Source organism: Heterodontus francisci, chromosome 2 (genome assembly GCF_036365525.1).
Source record: "Heterodontus francisci isolate sHetFra1 chromosome 2, sHetFra1.hap1, whole genome shotgun sequence".
NCBI classification, from domain to species: Eukaryota; Metazoa; Chordata; class Chondrichthyes; order Heterodontiformes; family Heterodontidae; genus Heterodontus; species Heterodontus francisci.
Window position 1 is genome coordinate 164,631,957 of NC_090372.1, and position 22,075 is coordinate 164,654,031.

The following is a 22,075-nucleotide window of genomic DNA, read 5'->3' on the forward strand; positions in this document are numbered from 1 at the left end:
ACTAAGGTCCAGGGAAACCAAAAATAGGATATATTGGTGCGATGTAAACTGAACAGAATTAATGCTACAAAGCAGTCCTAATTAAGTGCTTTAAAAGGATGGATTTTCCTCTTCAAGCAGTACTGGAGCAGACCCTTTACACCAGATCCTCACCTGGAAGATTTTCTGACATCTTTTTTGCCGCAGGTTGGATGTGCCTGTCCAAATATGATGGAGTGTTTTTAAGCAAGATGTTAATGATGGGATACCACAATACAGGAGTGCACATAAATTATTTAAATGGAGTTGACATTGGAAACTTTTGTGGGGACTCTCTAGTACCAATACCATAATTCCAATGGCAATGTCACTGGAGAGAAAATTCTAGGTGTTTATGTCTAATTGGTTTTATTATTTCTCACTATCACGTTGGTACAAATTTATTTCAATTTTTGTGAAAATCACAACTGAACAGGAAAACCAAAAGGATTAGCAAAGTATCACAATGGCTTTTCTACCAATCAATCATAGGGAGAAAGTTCAAAAAATGTCTGACAAATTTTGTTGTCCAAATGATGCATATCTTATCCCCTGTGACAGTGTAAAGGAAGAGAAATGCAACTATGGAACAAAGCTGAAGAAAGCAAATTTTCTTGACTGGATTCCTGTTATTGACTGCCTGTCATGTGACAGGATATTCTACTTGGGCATCTGTACTTATCAGCTCAGTCTCTGCTAGGAGGAGTACTTTTAATTAGGAGTTTCCTTTATCACTGACACAAGATCATCTAAAATCTTACAAAAAATAATGAAATGCCGATGATGTCTGGAATTCTGTTTGCTGCTTTGCTTTGTTTTATCCAAACTGTCACATGTAAAGGTAAGTTATTTCTGTTTTATTTCTTGTGGTGCCCTTTACTAGATCTCTCTGAAACGTTTGAAAATCTTAGAAACTGAAGATTCCTTCTGCAACTTCCTTCTCCAACTGCTCCTGCATATTGGAGCAGGCATCTACTTTAGCTCAAAGCTTGATTTACATATCTTAATATCAATACTTAATAATTGGATGGCTATTTCAGAGAGCTGACTCAAGTGCATTGTACTGAAAGTTCTTTTGTTGTGTAAACGTCTATGATTCTATAATTACTCATTGTGCAAATATTTTAGACTCTCAGTGCTTTTCAGAATATGGTTCAATTTACTGTTATCTTGTGGAGCCAAAGAATGTTTATCAGTGAAAGTCGCCTTTGTCTGGACGCTTACTTTTAAAGTAAATAACATTCAGAATATATTATTTATGCTGGCTAGAGTCAAGCTGATATAAGCAAAGACTGCAAAATGATACAGCTCACAGAGCAGGCTTCCATTAATGAAGGAGAGGCTTTCATTTAATAAAGCTATACTTTAAACAGAGCTTTATACCAAAATGAAGAAAATATCTGACTTGATTTTAGATCATGGTTGAGTTTGCATCTACAACAAAAAAACGATAAAATCATGAATGTTACAGATATGTAATGCTTATCACTCAATCTCTGGATATCAGAAGAAAACAAAAGGACACCAACACAATTCTTACAGTTTTGCATATGGGATCTTAAAGAAAGTTTTAAAAATTTACGTATACTATATTATAGAAGATGATAATGTTTCCTGATATCATACTTGCATGGATTTTAACTAGAATCAGACAAGAGTTTTGAGTGGAATGGCAAAAAATGTTTAAAGTGTATGAAAAATCCATCTAAAGTCTTGGCATAAGTCCACAGTGGGCAGCTCAAATTATTACTGGCTATCAGCATTTCATCAAAAATATAGTACTGTTAACGTACTTTATTCAACTTGTCCAATTTCACTGTGAAATCCCCTTGAAAGCAATAAACATGCTGAAATTTCTGGGTGGGTAAATGATTGAACTGCTGCAGTTAAATTGTATTGATAAACCTCAGATAATTAGTTTTGATTTGGGTTAGTTGGTGGCATGTCACAGGGAGAGAAATCCTTTTGCTTCAAGGAGGAAGAGTTATACATAGACGTTTTTCACCTTGGCCAGTTTGAATCATAAGTCACCAGTGAATTATTAAGAGTGCAGCTGAATTAATAAGACGTGAGAAGAAATATAACCATCCTTTCTGTTTGTGTTTCAGATCCCAATGTCTTTCTAATATACAATGAAGACCATAAGAGGTGTGTGGAGGCAAAAAGTGAACAATCTGTGGTAACAAATGTTTGTAACACCGTTGCGGAGTCACAGAAATTTAGATGGGTTTCTGGTCAGAGACTCATGAACATCAAGTTCAAACTGTGCCTTGGAGTTCCCAGCAAGGTAAACTGGGTGCCCGTAACTCTCTATCCATGCAATGAAACCAGTGATCTGCAGTCATGGAGCTGTAGGAATGACACTCTCCTGAGCATTCGCGGGGCTGATCTCTACTTCAACTATGGAAACAAGAAGGAGAAAAATATTATGCTGTACCATGGATCAGGATGGTGGAGTAGGTGGAAAGTTTACGGCACCACAAATGATCTTTGTTCGATACACTATGAAGGTATGACAAATAATTTACTAAATTGATGCATGTACTTCTTAAATGTGTGAATGCATGTCCCTCTCTTTGTTACCTGTTTTCAATACATATTATAATACTTGTCATCTGGATGTGTTTGACTTCATTAAGTTTGCACAAGATTTTTGTGTGGTAGGTTGGCATTCAGTTCAAAGCCCAGATTTAACTGGCATCCAAACACACTAGTTTCTATGGGACTGGAACATTTCTTTGATTTCTGAAGTCACATGACATGCATGCATAGCATTCAAAGTACTCTGGACCAGTTATGTTAAAGGGTAAAGGAATGGCAGATTAATTTTAGTATAATTAAACAGAAGATGATGCCCATTGGAACAGGAAAAATTAAATAGGTGTGCATAGTGAATTGTGTCCATTAGTAAAGTTGGAGAATGAAGCAGATTTGGTTGTGATTATTGAACACTGATCAAGTGTATTGGGATTGGCACTGTTGAAACATCCTTCGGTTCTTGATGTGTCCATCTCATTTATGCAAATGACCTTGTCCCCTGCATTTGTGACAGGGTCTCTGGCTTTGGCCTAGGGCAGAGGGTGCTTCCTCTCTGCCATATTTGCACTGGTGGATTGGTGAAGAATTTCCCAAGGATGGGTAGGGCATGACATAAATAAGCCCTCTAATGGCCCGAAGCACCATGTCAGCTCTGGATGATGGTGCTGGATGCTGTTATAAATGAACCTTTAACAGCTGCACCGACATTGTTTAACATTCCATTAAACAGGTACTGTCACAATTGGAGGCTTTTCAGTGGGTTCATTATTTTTTAAGTAAAGCCAAGATCAACCTGCTCTTTCTTCATGAAAATTGGCTGCCGGGAGAGTTTGTGCTGTAGCCAACAAATTTCTCTCAGTTTGAAGTTTTGGAACACAGTTTTAAGTCTTTATCTTAGTTATTTCTCAAACTACAATAAAAATAACAATGATGTAATTTGTGTGTGATGTAATTTAATTATAGATACCCTTATTTATTGGACATTACCTGCTTTATACCACAGATGAAACCACTCAGCCTTAGTAAGAAAAATATAAGGAATGAATACAAGGGCGGCACAGTGGTGCAGTGGTTAGCACCGCAGCCTCACAACTCCAGGGACCCGGGTTCGATTCCGGGTACTGCCTGTGTGGAGTTTGCAAGTTCTCCCTGTGTCTGCGTGGGTTTTCTCCGGGTGCTCTGGTTTCCTCCCACAAGCCAAAAGACTTGCAGGTTGATAGGTAAATTGGCCATTATAAATTGTCACTAGTATAGGTAGGTGGTAGGGAAATATAGGGACAGGTGGGGATGTTTGGTAGGAATATGGGATTAGTGTAGGATTAGTATAAATGGGTGGTTGATGTTCGGCACAGACTCGGTGGGCCGAAGGGCCTGTTTCAGTGCTGTATCTCTAATCAGTAAAATGTCATCGTTGACCAAATTAAGATTCAAAATGTATGGCAGCAATATCTTATACACCTCCCCTTTGATGCAATATTCAAAGTAAACTAAAGTGATACATTTTTCATGGGATCATCGCTGAATTTGGAGTACAAATCTAGTTGGATCTACTTTATTTAAATTGAATACATCAGAATTTGATGTTCCTGGTTCTAACATTTTCAGGAGAGATAGGAAAGGACACAAAGGAGGGTGAGGGATGGGGAATGAAAATACTAGCAAAGGATTCTACCTCTTAGATTAACAATTGTCAAGTGTTCCCCCTTCTTATAGGGACACTCCTAATAAAATGTAACTAAAATGAAATTGAAAGGAAACTTAAATTAAGTAAAAATTTAATCTAGTAGAGGTGGGGGATGTGGAGGGCTGGGTGGTGATGAAGCACTCCAGTCCCTCTGGAGCAAAGGATTCTATCACAGTGCTAGAATGTAAGGATTTGCATTAAGATAATATCCAAATAGCTAATGGTAAGAAATAAGAAAGGAGATGATATAATTCTCAGTGTGCATCTTAAGCCAATAAACCATGGAAATGAGAGAAAAGGAACAACTTTGTTTTAACTTGAGTTAGAGATTCTCTCCCTCTATCTCAGATGAACTGTTTGGCCTGTTGTTCTTACATACCTTCAGAGAGATATTGAGTGATTTTGTGATTTTAACTATCCCATGATAGACTAGAACTGTTAAAATGGGGAATACTTTTTGAAATGCATCTTGGACTACTTCCTAGATTGGTATGGTTTAGAGTCCAATGGAAATAAACATGCTAGGGTGTGAAGTAGGACAAACAACTGATGTGAAGGTAAGAAAACATTTGGGAAATAATGGTCATAACACAGTTAGATTTGATTAAAAATAGGAAAGGACAATGAATCAGGTGCTAATATGGAAAACGACAAACTTCAGTGAGATTAGAAGAGAGTTGACCCAAATAAATTAGGCAGGAAAGTTAGCAAATATCTGCTCATCACCAGTGAATAAGTCATTAACGATTTAGATGATAGGATAGAAAGCCACATATCAAAATTTGCCGATGGCACAAAAATAGGCAATATTGTAAGCAGTGCACATAGAAGCGTAAAATTGCAAAGAGATATTGATAGGTTAAGTGAATAAACAAAATTGTGATAATTGGATTTCAATGTAAGCAAATATGAGGTCATCCACTTTGGACTTAAAAAGAATAGAATAGGGTGCTTTCTAAATGATGACAAGCTAGAGACAGTGAACATCCATAGAGACATAGGGATCCATGTATATAGATCATTAGAATGACATGAACAGATACAGAAAATAATTTTTAAAAAGGCTAATGGAATGCTGGCCTTTGTATGTAGAGGAATAGAATACTAGAGGGAGAAGTCATGCATCAGCTATACAAAGCCCTAATTAGACCACACCTGGAACACTATGAGCAGTTCTGGACACATCTTTGGAAGGATATATTGGCCTTAGAGAGAGTGCAGCATAGCTTTACTAGAATAATACCTGGACTCCTAGGGTTAAGCTACCTGGAGCGATTAATAAACTAGGCTTGTATTCCCTGGAAGTTAGAAGGTGATTTGATCAAAGTTTTCAAGATGTTAAAGGGAACAGATAGGGCAGATAAAGAGAGCAACTATTTCCACTACCGTGATATTATTTATAACTATTTCCACTAGTTGGGGTGTCGAGGACTGGGGGCAGGGTCAAAAAATTAAAGCCAGACTTTTCAGGAATGATATAAGGAAAGACATAATGAAAAGGGTAGTAGAAATTTGGAACTCTCTTCCACAAAAAGTAACTGATACTAGATGAATTGTTAATTTTAAAACTAATATTGATAGATTATTGTTATCCAAATGTATTAAGGTACATGTAGCAAAAGCGGCTAAATGGAATAAGGTTGCAGATCAACTATGATCTCATTGAATGGCAGAACAGACTGGAGGGGCTAAATGGCCTACTCCTGTTCCTCACAGTGGAAAATCACCAAAACTTGAGATGGTAGAGTACACATTAAATATATTCTACAAGGCCAAAATGGAGTGCACCAAGCAACAGAGCTCCGAATAAATAGAAATATACAAAATTGACACTTGAAGACGAGACACATCATAATGTTAGGGCTAATAATTTAGCCCCTCCAGTCTGTTCTGCCATTCAATGAGATCATAGTTGATCTGCAACTAAATTAATTAATAAGGAATATAGAAAATATTATGGGGAGATGTAAAGGGAGATTAGAAGGACTAAAAGAGAAAATGAAGAAAAGTTAGCAGATCATGTAAAAGGAAATAAAAGCTTTTTATAAGGATATAAAAGCTAAAACATATAATTAAAAAGGGGATAGAACCATTCAGTGATGAATGTCTGAGACTAATCACTGATAATGGAGGAAGTGAGAAGGTAGGTGTACTAAAAGAGGTTTTGGAACAATGTTTAGAGATAACTATAGGAAGAAACTGATTCTGAAAAAAATTACAAAACTCATAGTGGATAATTCACTGATAGCATGTACCCTAGTCTATTGAGAAAAGTCAGGGAACAGATACCAGAGACTCTGGCCACAATTTTTTAATCATCTTTAGAACTACAAATTGTGCCATGGCATTGGAGAGTACAGAACGCAACATGCTTGTTTAAGAAGGGACAGAAGAATAAATTGGGTAACTATAGACCAGTAAATCATGTTTGACACATCGAATAGTCTTTAAGGCAACATTTCTAATTCTTTGACATATCATCCTGAGGAACCCGGTTTATCTTTCAGATTTATTTACAATATATGGAAATTCAAATGGACAACCATGTGTAATTCCTTTCGAGTACCGTAAGAAGTGGTATACAGACTGTACGACTGACGGCAGATCTGATGGCTTGCTTTGGTGTGCTACTACTTCAAACTATACTGATGGCAAATGGGGACTTTGTCCAGTACAATGTAAGTATGTCAAAATATTATTTATAGTTCTATAATTATGTTATGTTAAACTCTTTGAAGAAGCTAGAAGTTAAATTCATGGAATTAGTTAATAGATAACTTCTGACCCACGTTTTTTAAACTAAATAATTTGATATTGGTCATTGTGCCATTTTTCATCCCCACCATTTCAGGCAGGACACAATGGATTTTCCTTTGGGAATTCCACAGTATATTTTGTTTTTGAAAGCAGAGGAGGAGCAATGGAGAAATGGCAGGTTGGCCAGCGTGCACCAGAGATACATGGCATCCTCCTGCTGGTACCCTAATACTCGAATATTCAGGCAAAGACATATGTGCATTTGTCAAAGGAACAGCATCTCCTGCTGCAACCTGACTCGCAAGCCACCTCTACCATTCGCACATCTGTGAAGATCACAACTGTCCTTAACTTCTATGTCATGCCATGCATACATATCACTGAGGTATAACCTAAGAGAAGCACGAGTCTAGAGCTAATAGCACCTATGTTATACTCTGGCACCACAGAGAAGCATGGATGCAAGAGTTACTAGGCACATAAAGAACAAAGTAAAAAGAACAGTACAGCACAGGAACAGGTCATTTGGCCCTCCAAGCCTTCGCCGATCATGATGCCTGTCTAAACTAAATCCTTCTGCACTTCTGGGGTCCATATCCTTCTATTCCCATTCTATTCATGTATTTGTCAAGATGCCTCTTAAACGTTGCTATCGTACCTACTTCCACCACCTCCCCCGGCAGCAAGTTCCAGGCACTCACCACCCTTTGTGTAAAAAACTTGCTTCGCACATCCCCTCTAAACTTTGCCCCTCGCACCTTAAACCTATGTCCCCTAGTAACTGACTCTTCCACCCTAGGAAAAAGCTTCTGACTATCCACTCTGTCCATGCCACTCATAACTTTGTAAACCTCTATCAGGTCACCCCTCCACCTCCCTTGTTCCAATGAAAACAATCCGAGTTTATCCAACCTCTCCTCATAGCTAATGCCCTCCAGACCAGGCCACATCCAGGTAAACCTCTTCTGTACCCTCTCCAAAGCCTCTACATCCTTCTGTTAGTGTGACGACCAGAATTGCACGCAATATTCTAAGTGTGGCCTAACTAAATTTCTGCACAGCTGCAGCATAACTTGCCAATTTTTATAATCAATACCCCCACTGATGAAGGTAAGCATGCCGTATGCCTTCTTGACTACCTTATCCACCTGCGTTGCCACTTTCAGTGGCCTGTGGACCTGTACGCCCAGATCTCTCTGCCTGTCAATACTCCTAAGGGTTCTGCCATTTACTGTATACCTCCCACCTGCATTAGACCTTCCAAAATGTATTATCTCACATTTGTCCGGGTTAAACTCCATCTGCCATTTCTCCGCCCATGTCTCCAACTGATCTATATCCTGCTGTATCCTCTGACAATCCTCATCACTATCCGCAACTCTGCAACCTTTGTGTCGTCTGCAAACTTACTAATCAGACCAGCTACATTTTCCTCCAAATCATTTATATATACTACAAACAGCAAAGGTCCCAGCACTGATCCCTGTGGAACACCACTAGTCACATCCCTCCATTCAGAAAAGCACCCTTCCACTGCTACCCTCTGTCTTCTGTGACCGAGCCAGTTCTGTATCCATCTTGCCAGCTCACCTCTGATCCCGTGTGACTTCACCTTTTGTACCAGTCTGCCAAGAGGGATCTTTGTCAAAGGCTTTACTGAAGTCCATGTAGACAACATCCACTGCCTTTCCCTCATCAATCATCTTCGTCACTTCCTCAAAAAACTCAATCAATTTAGAGACACGACCTCCCCTTCACAAAATCATGTTGCCTCTCGCTAATAAGTCCATTTGTTTCCAAATGGGAGTAAATCCTGCCCCGAAGAACCCTCTCCAATAATTTCCCTAGCACTGACATAAGGCTCACCGGTCTGTAATTTCCTGGATCATCCTTGCTACCCTTCTTAAACAAAGGAACAACATTGGCTATTCTCCAGTCCTCTGGGACCTCACCTGTAGCCAAAGAGGATACAAAGATTTCTGTCAAGGCCCCAGCAATTTCCTCCCTTGCCTCCCTCAGTATTTTGAGGTAGATCCCATCAGGCCCTGGGGACTTATCTACCTTAATGGTTTTCAAGACGCCCAAAACCTCCTCCTTTTTGATATAGACATGACCCAAACCACCTACATATCCTTCTCTAGACTCATCATCCATCAAGTCCTTCTCTTTGATGAATACTGATGCAAAGTACTCATTTAGCACCTCGCCCGTTTTCTCTGGCTCCACGCATAGATTCCCTTCTCTGTCCTTGAGTGGGCCAACCCTTTCCCTGGTTACCCTCTTGCTCTTTATATACGTATTAAAAGCCTTGGGATTCTCCTTAATCCTGTTTGCCAATGACTTTTCATGACCCCTTTTAGCCCTCCTAACTCCTTGCTTAAGTTTCTTCCTACTTTCTTTATATTCCTCAAGTGCTTTGTCTGTTCCCAGCCTTCTAGCCCTTCGGAATGCTTCCTTTTTATTTTTGACTAGGCTCACAATATCCCTCATTATCCAAGGTTCCCGAAACTTGCCAAACTTATCCTTCATCCTCACAGGAACATGCCGGTCCTGGAGTCTAATCAACTGATGTTTGAAAGACTCCTACATGTCAGATGTTGATTTTCCCTCAAACAGCCGCCCCCAATCTAAATTCTTCAGTTCCTGCCTAATATAGTTATAATTAGCCTTCCCCCAGTTTAGCACCTTCACCCGAGGACTACTCTTATCCTTATCCACAAATACCTTAAAACTTACGGAATTATGATCACTGTTCCCAAAATGATCCCCTACTGAAACTTCGACCACCTGGCTAGGCTCATTCCCCAATACCAGGTACAGTACGGCCCCTTCCCTAGTTGGACTATCTACATATTGTTTCAAATAGCCCTCCTGGATGCTCCTTACAAATTCTGCCCCATCCAAGCCCCTAGCACTAAGTGAGTCCCAGTCAATAGGGGAAGTTAAAATCTCCCACCACAATAACCCTGTTGCCTTTACATCTTTCCAAAGTCTATCTACATATCTGCTCCTCTATCTCCCACTGGCTGTTGGGAGGCCTGTAGTAAACCCCCAACATTGTGACTGCACCCTTCCTATTCCTGAGTGACGCTAGCAAACCTTGCAGCCAGGATATTTGTGCCCCTCCAGTTTAGATGCAACCCATCCTTCTTGTACAGGCCCCACCTGTCCTGGAAGAGATCCCAGTGATCCAGATATCTGAAACCCTCCCTCCTACACCAGCTGTTTAGCCACATGTTTAGCTGTACTATCTTCCTATTTCTAGCCTCACTGGCCCATGGCACAGGGAGTAATCCCAAGATTACAACCCTGGAGGTCCTGTTTTTTAACTTACTACCTAACTCCCTGAACTCCCCCTGCAAGACCTCGTCACTCTTCCTGCCTATGCCGTTAGTACCAATGTGTACCACAACCTCTGGCTGTTCACCCTCTCCCTTCAGAATGCCCCCTGCCCGTTCAGAGATATCCTTGACCCTGGCACCAAGGAGGCAACATACCATCCTGGTGTTAGAGTCCCCTATAACTATTGCTCATCTGCGCTTTGTCCCTCCCTGCTGAACAACAGAGCCAGCCGTGGTGCCACTGCGCTGGCTGCTGCTGTTGTTTTTTCCGATAGGCCATTCCCCCCCAACAGTATCCAAAACGGTATACTTGTTAGAGAGGGGGACAGCCACAGGGGATTCCTGCACTGACTGCCTGTCCCTTCTAGCGGTCATCCATCTATCTGCCAGCACCTTGCGTGTACCCATCTAAAACATGGGGCTGAATTTTAGGGCTGGGATGTGGAAGGGCTGGTAATATGGTGGGGGGGGAGGCACCAGGAGGGCTGGGTGGCCGATTGACCCACGTTAATTCCCCAATTAAGGGCCACTTCCCAACCCAGCCAGTATTTTGCCATGTTGGGAGGACCTGCTGCCGCATGGGTTCCTGGGAGGGGTCCTCATTTATGGCCGTTCCATGATGGGGCCCTTTTGTGGATATGGCCACCCTTGCAGCTACGGTGCTGTGGCCTGAAGGTGTTAATTGGCCACCACCAGTAAAATGCTGCCCCAGGGTCCTGCCACTAGTCCATGTGGTGTTGGGTCCCACTTTCGATCCCAGTGGCAGGACCTCTTAAGTTACGCGAAAATTCAGGCCATTATTTCTCATTAAAATTTTACTTGCATTAAAGTTCTTCTGTGCTACTCTAAATGTTGTATCAGATTCAGTGTAAGCAGTAACTCAACTGTAGTGTGCCTTTACTTTCCAATTTCTAATTAAAGAATAGTCTGACCTTTGAGTACCTGTAAGACTCCTTGTTTTGCATACTGGATGTTGCAATCTCTCCTGCATCCTATCTTACAAAAGTGATGGGATATGCACACTGGTGACACAAGGCCAATTGTAAACCAACAAACTGGATTATGTTTGCATAAAATATATAAGCAAAAAGAACAATGTTTTGAAGTGAGATTTACCTATCGTCTATCATTATGCAGTTCTGCCATTTATTATAGGTTAACCACACTTTATAAATCAACAGTCCCTGAAGTGACAGACATTAGCCTTAGAAAGTGAAACTTCTTTGCTTCTCATTGTTCCAGACACAAACTAACTAGGGCTGACTTTTCCAAAGAGAGAGATAGCCAGATGGAAGCTGACGTCTGACCTTCCTCGAAGTCTCTACTTTGGGAATTGGCTTCCTGAGCTACTAGTCACACCCTTGAAGTGGATGCTGTAATAATTATTTTGTCAGTTTAGCTGAGCTCCCATATTTGGCAGGTGAATGGAGATCATTAGCACTTCACAGAATCACAGAACTGTCACAATGCAGAAGGAGACCATTTGGCCCATCATGTCTGCACTGGCTCTCCAAAGGAGCAATTTACCTAGTGCCACTCCCCCACCTTCTCCCTGTAGCCCTGCACATTCTTCCTTTTCAGATAATAATCTAATTTCCTCCAGAATACCGCAGTTGAATCTGCCTCCACCACACTCTCAGGCAATGCATTCCAGATCCTAACCACGCGCTGCATGAAAAAGCTTTTCCTCATGTCGCCATTGCTTCTTTTGCCAATTACCTTAAATCTGTGCCCTCTTGTTCTCAATCGTTCCACCAATGGGACAGTTTTTTCCAATATACTCTGTCCAGACACCTTATGATTTTGAATATCTCTATCAAATTTCCTCTCAACATTCTCTTCTCCAAGGAAGACAGTCTCAACTTCTCCAATCTAAATATGTAACTGAAGTTCCTCATCGCTGGAACCACTCTCATTAATCATTTCTGCAGTCTTTCTAATGCCTCCACATCTTTCCTAAGGTGTGGTGCCCAGAACTGGACACAACACCCCAGCTGCGGCCAAAGTAGTGTTCTATACAAGTTTAACGTAACTTCCTTGCTTTTGTACTCTATGTCCCTATTAATAAAGCTGAGGATCCCATATGCTTTATTCACCTCTTTCTCAACCTGTCCTGCCACCTTCAATGATTTATGTACATATACACCAAGATCACTCTACTCTTAATAATATAGTTCTCAAATTTCCCGTAACACCCTATAAGAAATCATGAACATGAATCATGAAGGTGCCTGAAAGTTTTCCTTTATAATGCTCATAAAACATTGTAGGATTTGCTTTCAGTTGAACACAATCAGACTTCAGCAAAACAGATCTCACCAAAAAATACCAGACCCATTCAGGCCACAACAACAACAATAACAACAACTTCTACTTATGTAGCGCTTCGCAGGAGCATCATAAAACAAAATACAACACCGAGCCACCTAAGGAGATATTAGGTCAGATACCCAAAAACTTGATCAAAGAGGTAGGTTTTTAGTAGTGTCTTAAAGGAAGAAAGCAAGGTAGAGAAGGGTGTAGGGTGGGAATTCCAGAGCTTAGGGCCTGGGTGATACTGAAGGCACGGCCACCAATGGGGAAGCAATTTGTATCTGCTCAAGAGGCCAAAATTAGATGGCCACAGATATCTGAGGGTTGTGGGGCTGGAAGAGATTACAGAGCTAGGAAGGGGTGAGTCTGTGGAGGTTTTGAAAACAAGGATGATAACTTTAAAATCAAGACATTCCTTGACCGGGGGCCAACGTAGGTCAGTGAACACGGGTGATAAGTGAATGGGACCTCATGCAATACACTTGTTTAGTTTTCATAGTTTTCCTTCTGCATCTGCTGTCCCTTTGCAGTTTCAGAAACAATTCTCTCTGAATGGTATCTCCCTACAGAAATGTGACTTTGATGCTAATTGATGTACACTCCCATGAATATTTGGCCAAAGGAGCTAAAAGGATTTTTAAGATTACTCTTCCAGCTGTGAGGGAACCACTCTAACATTGGTATCACCTAGTCACTCTTCAATATCCCTAGCAACTGGCCTTGCTTTAGGCTTATAAAGGCTATCTGCAAGGATTTTTCAGTACCTATGTGACAAAGCTGGTTGACCCTTATCTGGTACCTTAGAATAAACTCCAAACTCCCTCCAAACATCTAACTCCTTTTATTTTATATTTCTTATTAGTTCATCCTCAAGTTTAATGGCAGCCATCAAAATTTCACAATCATGAGGACTTCTAGTTCTGTTATGAGATTGTTCTGTGGTCATTATTTCACCATTTAATCTATTCAAGCTAAAGCTGCTACTTCCACTTTTATGTTTGCTGGGATTACTGCTGTGAGATCTCTGCAAAATTTAAGGCTCTTCTCCAGCTCATGATTGTTTTTTGAACAAGAGTCACTTCTGGACTCTATCGGTACTTTCACTGCACTTTCTTACTTCCCATTCGTTTACCCCATTTTGCCAATCCATGGACCTCACTTCTTAGCCATCATCCTGAACACTCAACCAATATTTAAACTGGCCAACAGCTTTTCCTGCATGTCCCACAAATGTCACATCTCTCCATTCATTTGCCCCCCTCTGGAATACATGTCACCCAAGTACCCACTCTGGGCAATTGGTCTGTGGATGTGATAACTGTCATGTGTTTCATGGTCAGTCACAGTACCACAATTCAGCCCTTGATCTACAGCATTCTGCTCCTCAGGACCCTCATCATACTAAACAAGAACATTTGAGGTACAAGGTGCCTTGTTTACGTCTATTAGCTGCTCAGAGTCTGAGACTTTGTAATTAATTCCAATTAATCATGAGGAATTAACCTCAACAGTTTGATTGCTGTGTTTGATAAGTACTGCCTTACTATCATGATCTATTACCTTACCAGGGCATTTTCATTCCCAATGACCCTCTCTTTTATAATATACCAAATCTCCTGAATTTAACTCTATCAGATGGCCTTATACGGTGGCTCAGTGCTCTTTGAATTTGCTATGAAAGCCTGTCTCCCTGCATGTAAAGCCTTCAAATGTGCAGAAAAAAATGGAACTATTTGTAGTACTTTCTATCACAGGAGGACTATCACATAGCACAGAAGGCAATCATAGACTAATAGATAGGGACTATATGTTCCAATTATCTGTAGTGAATTCTTTGTTTGAACCACCCATGCCAGGGCAGTTGTTTACTTGTAATATGGTTGATCAGCTAAAATTCTATGCAGCATTTCATCAATCACCACATGATTCATTTTACAAAGTCCATTGCTATCCATTCATTCCACGATGCTGATATTTTCACATATGTCTCTGAACTCATCATTGGCAAATTCCCCACCTTTATCAGTCAGAAACCTCACTGGAGTGCCAAGTCCAGTCTCTATCCATTTCACCATGATTTTGTCGATAATAACCCTTTTGTCCTTACTAAGTATCTTTGTAGAAAGGCTGAATCTGGTTGCCAGGTCTACAGAATGTAGAATGAAAATATTCTGTTTTTGTCCAATAACTTTAGATCCATGGCAACTACCTTGTTAAAATCATCTGCCAATGGAAGACTTATAATAGGATGTTATAGTGTCCTCCAATACTTTTTATAGATTTCAGAATTCTCACTGATCTCTTCTATTAGCCTTGTATCTTTTAGCAGTATTTTTAACCTTTGACAAGTAAGGTGAGCAAATTGTTTATGTAACAAAAACAATTAGTTTTTTATTCTCCCTGATTTTTATCACCTGATGCCATTAATACTTGCCTAACACTCTGATGAGAAACATCAGGTTTTGTTAAGAGGATACAATAATGTCCTGACTGCGTAAACTGCAGATCTACTGACTTTCCCAAAATAGTTGCCTTCTCGTGCTTCATGGCAAGCTTCGTTTGTGCCTTTTTCATAGAAAGTTTATTCAACACCACTGAGACTATGGGCTAGAGTTTGTGGAGGAGGCAGGGCTCCCGGTGCCGGGCTGAAATGGCAGGGGGATCCCCGCCTCGGCTTTTTCGTGCCCCCATCCCAGGAGCGATCTTCCAGTGTTCTGAAGGTTAGGTGTCCATGCCGGGATCCCCGTCCCTTCCAAGATGGGGATCCTGCCTCCAAGAGCTGCAGGCCAATCTTAGGGCCAGCAACAAAGCAGTATCGGCAGTGGCACCAGGAGCAGTGGCCACTGTCGGTACTGCAGAGGCCTTGGACCCAGGTCCAGCGCTGGGACCCCGCACCTCAGTGAGGCAGGGTCACTGGGACCAGCCCGGAAGGCACGAGGGGAGGGGGGGTGGGGGTTGGGAGGGCATGGGGGGTGGTGAGCGTAAAGCCCAGAGAGAGTGGGGTCCTGCGAGGTGCATTGTTTCCTGGCAGGTGCTCTCCGTTGGTCACAGATTGCCCACAGAGGAGGGAACTCCCCCCAAGCCTGCAGAGAGGGCATCTCATTTTACAAGGCACCCTCCCTATGTGGTGGGAGCACCCCTACCACTGGTTAGATCCCAGCAGTGGCGGGATGAGGCTCTTTAAGGGCCTCAATTGACCTCTGGGTGGGAAGGCTATCGTGGCCCTTTTCCACCCCTGGCAAGATCACTACACGATGGGGTGATAATGGGCCCTCTGCACCCCCATCACCCGTTGCAATTTTATGGCCCCCCTACCTCCGACTCTGCCTTGGGAGGCCCATAGAATCCATCCCTATGTCAGCAATTATAGTATAGAATTCTGAAGGAACTTGACAGGGGAGACACTGAGAGGTTGTTTCACTTGGCTGGGGAATCTAGAACATGGGGGCACAGTCTGAGATAAGGGCTGATCATTTAGCACTGAGATGAGGAGAAATTTCTTCATTCAAAGGGTTGAGGAACATCGGAACTCTCTACCCCAGAGGTTTTTGCATGCTGTATCACTGAATATATTTATTGCTGAGATAGACAGATTTTTGGTCTCTCAGGGAATGAAGAGATATGGGGAGCGGGTGGTAAAGTGGAGTTGAGTCAGAAGATAACCGTAATAGTATTGAATGGCAGAGCAGATGGGAGGGCCTGTATGGTCTTCATCTGCTCCTATTTTTTATATTTGTAACTTCTTATAAAATGGCTTACTCCAGTAATTTTACTTGGAAATATAACTCTCTTTAGTGACCTCAATGTGTTGTTATCGCCAAACCTAAAGCAAGTGATACTTCTATATTCCTAACCTTGCATAGATTCTCACTACTTAGTAAATCAAGATAACATTTTAACCAATCTGTTCCACATACTGTTGAAGTACAAGCATTATCTAGTACAACACAGTTAAAGGAGTCCACGACTAACACATTAATCAGAGGACTAAAACTCATTGTGACCAGTATAATTTGTTTGCATTCATTATTATCTTCAGCCTCTTCCTCCAAATTCTCTTTGTCATGTGCCATTTTGAGGACCCTGCCTCTTTGTTTTGGGCAGTTCACTGCATAATGATACTTTGGGTCACAATTGATGCACCTATTAACTGTTTCTTGAGCATTCCTGGGATTCATTCACCTATTATCGCTGTTCCAATTTTTGTCTTCTGTTGTATGAACCAGACCTGTTAAAGGTGCTTCTATCCTCATTCTGCCTGTCATTAATACTTGCATCCAACAACTGGACTATTTTGAAATTTGGTAATCATTGAGCCTTCTATTCCTTCTATCACCAAGGAATATCCAATTTGTTCCATGGAGACTGCAGGTAATGATTATTTCCTCAGGAATTTATTTTAAGGCAGTCATCCGATCCAAATTTGAACTGAATACCAGTTAGAGCCAGTTACACGTCTAGATGAGACACCTTAGCACAATCCAGTAATTTAAATGTTAATACCAATCCAGGAATCCCCAAATTGAAATTTATCAACCTTTGATATAATCTGTTGATGTCCATGATATATTCTTCCATGGAATGACCATCTGTTTTCTGAAATCTTTTAAAATCTGACCTTGCCTCATAGGCATTTCTTGCATCATCTTTCTTGTAGATTTCATCAAGGAACTCTATTTGAAGGTCCAAACCTTCATCACTGTCTAATTGTTGGACAACCATCTCACAAAATACTTTACTTCTGATTTTACTTCTTGTAGGAAATGACATACCTTGTTTCCTCTTTAGTGGGGATGTATCCTGTGTCCACATATCTGCTTCATTCTTCCTCTGGTTGTATGGTTCAGGCTCCGAGAACATTGGAGGGTATTCATACCGCAACAATCTATACTTGCTTTCTGCTGTTTTCCACAATGGCTACTAGGATTTGTTTTCTGTTTGAAAAATTCTTTCTTAGTTTCCAACCTTCACCTTTATGCAGCCATCTACTGCTAAAATACCATAGTCCAGAAGGCTAGAACTGGAGCCAATCTTTACAAACTTTTGTAAGCATTTATTTACAAAGATAGATATTACAAACATGCACCTCCTAACCGAATCATGACAGTTTCAGTCTGTTCCTTTTTTATTGGTTCACAAGTGAATCTGAAGTTAATGCCCACCACCTGCATACAATTAAATACAATTAACTATGGCCCAGCTATAAATTCACGATTTTGATTTCCACCACAAAAAAAGGTTCTCCATATCTATCCTATCATTTTTTAAAAATATTTTAATTACCTTGACCAGATCACCTCTCAAACTCATATACTTAAGGGAATACATGCCAACTTTATATAACCTTCCTTCATTATTTAACCCTTTCATTCCCAGTATCATTCTGGAGAATCTGCACTGCACCCCTTCCAATGTTAATATGTCTTTCATGAGGTGCGGTGCCCAAAACTGAACACAATGCTCCAGATGGGTTCTAACTAAGGCTCTATACAACTGAAGCATAAATTTCTTCCCATTGTATTCCAGCCCCATTGAGTTAAAAGCTGGCATTCCTTTTTGATTGCTTTGTGTATTTGCCTACTGGCTTTTACTTGGACTTACAAATCTTTTTGCTCCTCTACATTCCCTAGTTTCTCACCTTTTTTTTATTTTTTCTCTCAGAGGGCCATTAGTCTGTGGAATTCTCTTCCCCAGAAAACAGTAGATGCTGGGTCATTGAATTTATTCAAGGCTGAGTTAGATAGATTTTTGATAGACAAGGGAGTCAAGGGTTATGGGGGGCAGACAGGAAAGTGGAGTTGAGACCACAATCAGATCAGCCATGATCTTATCGAATGGTGGAGCAGGCTCGAAGGGCTGAATGGCCTACTCCTGCTCCTAGTCCTATGTTCCTATTTAGAAAATACTCCGACGTATCTTTCTTAGGTGCAAAGTGGAAGACTTCACACTTGCCCACATTGAACTCCATTGCCATAGCTTTACCCACTTACTGTATCTGTTTATATCCCTTTATAACTTCCTGCTCCCATCTGCACTACTTACTGTCCCTCCAAACTTCATGTCTGTGAACTAACTTCATAGCAGCAACATGTTATAAATTAAATTAAAAATCTCTTCTCGGCCAAATAACTAATAAATCTCAATATGTTACATGGGGTCATTCCAGGCTGCTTTTGGGGACATTATCAATATTAGGCAATTAATTGTGTTCAAATGCAGTAAGCAAGTCAAGAATCTAATGTGTGTGTATGCATGTATGTCAGTTGTGGGGAGGAGGGGGGGTGTTGGGGTGGGTGGGTGTAGGTGGCGGGGGAGAGGGTGAGGTGTTGCAGGGCACCTAACCTAGAAGATCCCAGAAAGGGTACTATTGCCTGATTGTATCAGCAATAATTACTGGTGAACCGGAACATTGTGTGGAGGCTGACCAGTTGAATTCCAAAATGCCCATCTTGTGCATTCCCCACTCACCTGCCCCCACCCTGGCAGGAGCTCAAGATGCATCCCTATTGATTGGGTGCCATGTGAATGAGGTGACCTCTCCTGACCCTGATACTCTGGGGATACTCAGATACTCAGAAGTGCACACTGGCACCAGCTCTGCTGTCCTTCCATTGATGGAGTGGTCATGTGCAAATGCAAGGCCCTCATATCCAATTTTGTGTGCCTTTAAGAAAGATGTCAAGGAAATGAAGCGTGTGCAGAACTGATTCATCATGATACCAGGAAGAGATTCTTTAGATATGAGGAGAAACTTGAGAAACTATGGCTGTTTTAACTGGAGCAGAGTAATTATGAAAGGTTTTAGTGAAGTAAAAAGGGAAAACAAGTATTTCCACTAGTTACTGAATCAGCTTGCATTGAGACCATCAACAAAAGAACAAAGGGAAAGGCTAGGAGAAATTGTTCGTGCAGAACTTTATTAGGACATGCCTTGAAGCAATGGTGGACCTAAAATCCAGACTCGCATTTAAAAAAGAGGTGGAAAGGACAGGAGTATAGAACTGTGAATAACTCTTTCAGAGATGCAGCACAGGTACAATGGGCTGAATGGTCTCTAACTGTGAGGTAAAATGCCTATAGTTTTATGTTTCAATGTGTATTTTACTTAAGCTTATCTAATCAAATAGTTCAACTGTTATTTCCTGTTTTCTTGTGTTGATGATGATAGTTTCAATAAAGAGCACTTAAAGTTAAAATGTGATGCCTTATCTTAGCTTGCCCAGCAGGCAGAGTGCTCCATGATTCATTTTAAGCTCCTTTCAATGGCACATCAGATGTTGCCTAACCTTAACTTTAGGTGCCACTATCATTATGGCTAAATCTGCACTGTAGCTGTGAGTCAGCATGTGAGTGAATTGCTGACATAGAAAATATAGTGCACGTAGGCATGTTCTTATTATAAGCGAAATGGAGCCTAAGAAAATGTTTACAAATTATCAGGCAATTTGATCACTCTGTAGTGGCCTCTCCTCATTTCCCATTTGGAATCATAAGTAAGATTAACAAAGTTTATAGTTAATGGCCAGCTCATGTTTTTTATTGCACATAGGCAGGTACATAATTCTAGCTCAGAAATTATTCTTGGCAATAACAGAGGATGAACACATAATATGTTCATATGAGTTCATATGCTACCCCTCAACGACATCATCTGAAAACACAGCGGCAGTTTCCACATGTGCACTGATGACCCCTCCACTGTTTTTCAATTGTCAGACTGTTCGACAACTAGCACTGGAAGTGTAGAAAATTTCCTCTATTTAAATATTGGAAAGATTGAAGCCATTGCCTTCAGTACCCGCCCCAAATTCTGATCCTTAGCCACCAACTACGTACTTCCTCCGAGCAATTGTCTGAAGCTGAACTGTGCTGCTCACAATCTTGATGTCATATTTGATCACAAGTTGAGCTTCTAACTACATACCTACGCTATCAATTAGACCACCGGGGCAGAATTTTCCCAGCCAAGGGGAGACGGTTTCAGTGCTTGAGGGGAGTTAAATCCCCTGAAGTTAATGTCAGATCGGGACCCTGATATCATCCCAGCCTCTTTCGGCTTTCCCTGGGCTGGGTTCTGAGTCCAGTGGGTTGGGTCTGGTGGGAAAACAATTCAGCTAATTAAAAGGGAAATTAAGAACCTTTCTAACCCTGGATTCCTTCTTTCCCAACTGTGTACGGGTTCCACGCTGTGTCTGCACCTCGCCAGGGTCACTGAGGCGAGTGCACAGTGGGAAGAGCTGTTTCAGTGAAACTGACAAGCTGGGAAGGCTTTGTTACTTACACTGAAGAGCTCCAGCTATGGCCATTGAGGGGCTGCTATTCAAAACACTTCTTCTCTCAGAGAGTGTGATCATTGCTTGACAGGTGATTGCCAATATCTTGGAAGGCACTCCACCTGTCTAGCACTTCTGTCACCTTCAGCTGCACCAATACTGGTGCCAATGCCCCATGAATTCGAACCCATTTCTCCCACACCAATCTTTGAGCCACACATTTACCTCTTTAATCTTATTGACCCTGTGCCAATTAGCTCGTGGCTCAGGTAGTAATCCGGAGATAATTACCTTCTTGGTTCTTCTTTTTAATTTAGCCTCTAGCTGCTCATATTCCCTCAGCAGAACCTCTATCCTCGTTCTACCTATATTGTTGGTACCTACGTGGACCACGACAACTGGATCTTTCCCCTCCCACTCCAAGCAGCCCAGATGAGATATCCTGAATCCTGGTACCAGGTAGGCAACACAGCCTTCGGGACTGTTGATCCTGGCCACAGAGAACAGTGTCTGTGCCCCTAACTATACGATCCCCGATTACTACTCCATTTCTCTTTTCTCCCCCACTTGAATGACTCTGTCACTGACCACGGTGCTATGGCCAGTTTACTCATCCTCCCTACAGTCCCTGCTCTCGTCCACACAGGGAGCAAGAATGTTGAACCTGTTGGACAAGGACAAGGGCTGAGGCTCCTGCAACACTACCTCCTTGATCCCGCTACCTGCCTTACTCATAGTCACACCCTCCTGTCCCTGACCACTGGCCGAATTCAAAGTAGTTAATCTAAAGGGTGTGACTGTCTCCTGAAACACAGCGTCCAGGTAACTCTCCCCCTCCTTGATGTGTCACAGTGTCCGAAGCTCAGAATCCAGCTTATCAACTCTGAGCTGGAGTTCCTCGAGCAACCAACACTTGCTACAATGGGGTCCACCAGCTCTCACATCATGCAGGTACAACACATCGCCTGGCCCTGTCTCTCTATTTTATTTAATCAGATTTTAATTTGTTTTTTTAAATTTCCGACTGGTCCTTAGTTTTTAATCTGTAAAATATTTCTCCTATTCACCTTTAATCCAAAATCAACTTGGAATAGGCAATTCAATTAGCAGTTACTTACCAACCAATGAACTTACGGTTTTCCTGTGATGTC

At 41.4% G+C, this 22,075-nt stretch overlaps 1 protein-coding gene across 1 annotated transcript in view; it reads left to right on the forward strand.

The window, feature by feature from the left end:
• Positions 1–695: 695 nt before the first annotated feature.
• Positions 696–22,075, forward strand: part of mrc1a (mannose receptor, C type 1a) — a 212,880-nt gene continuing 191,500 nt past the window's right edge. Inside the window, exons 1-3 of the mRNA XM_068013390.1 lie at positions 696–859; positions 2,127–2,528; positions 6,748–6,918. Coding sequence (XP_067869491.1) covers positions 793–859; positions 2,127–2,528; positions 6,748–6,918 — 640 coding nt within the window. The 5' untranslated portion in view covers positions 696–792. The remainder of the gene's footprint in view (positions 860–2,126; positions 2,529–6,747; positions 6,919–22,075) is intronic.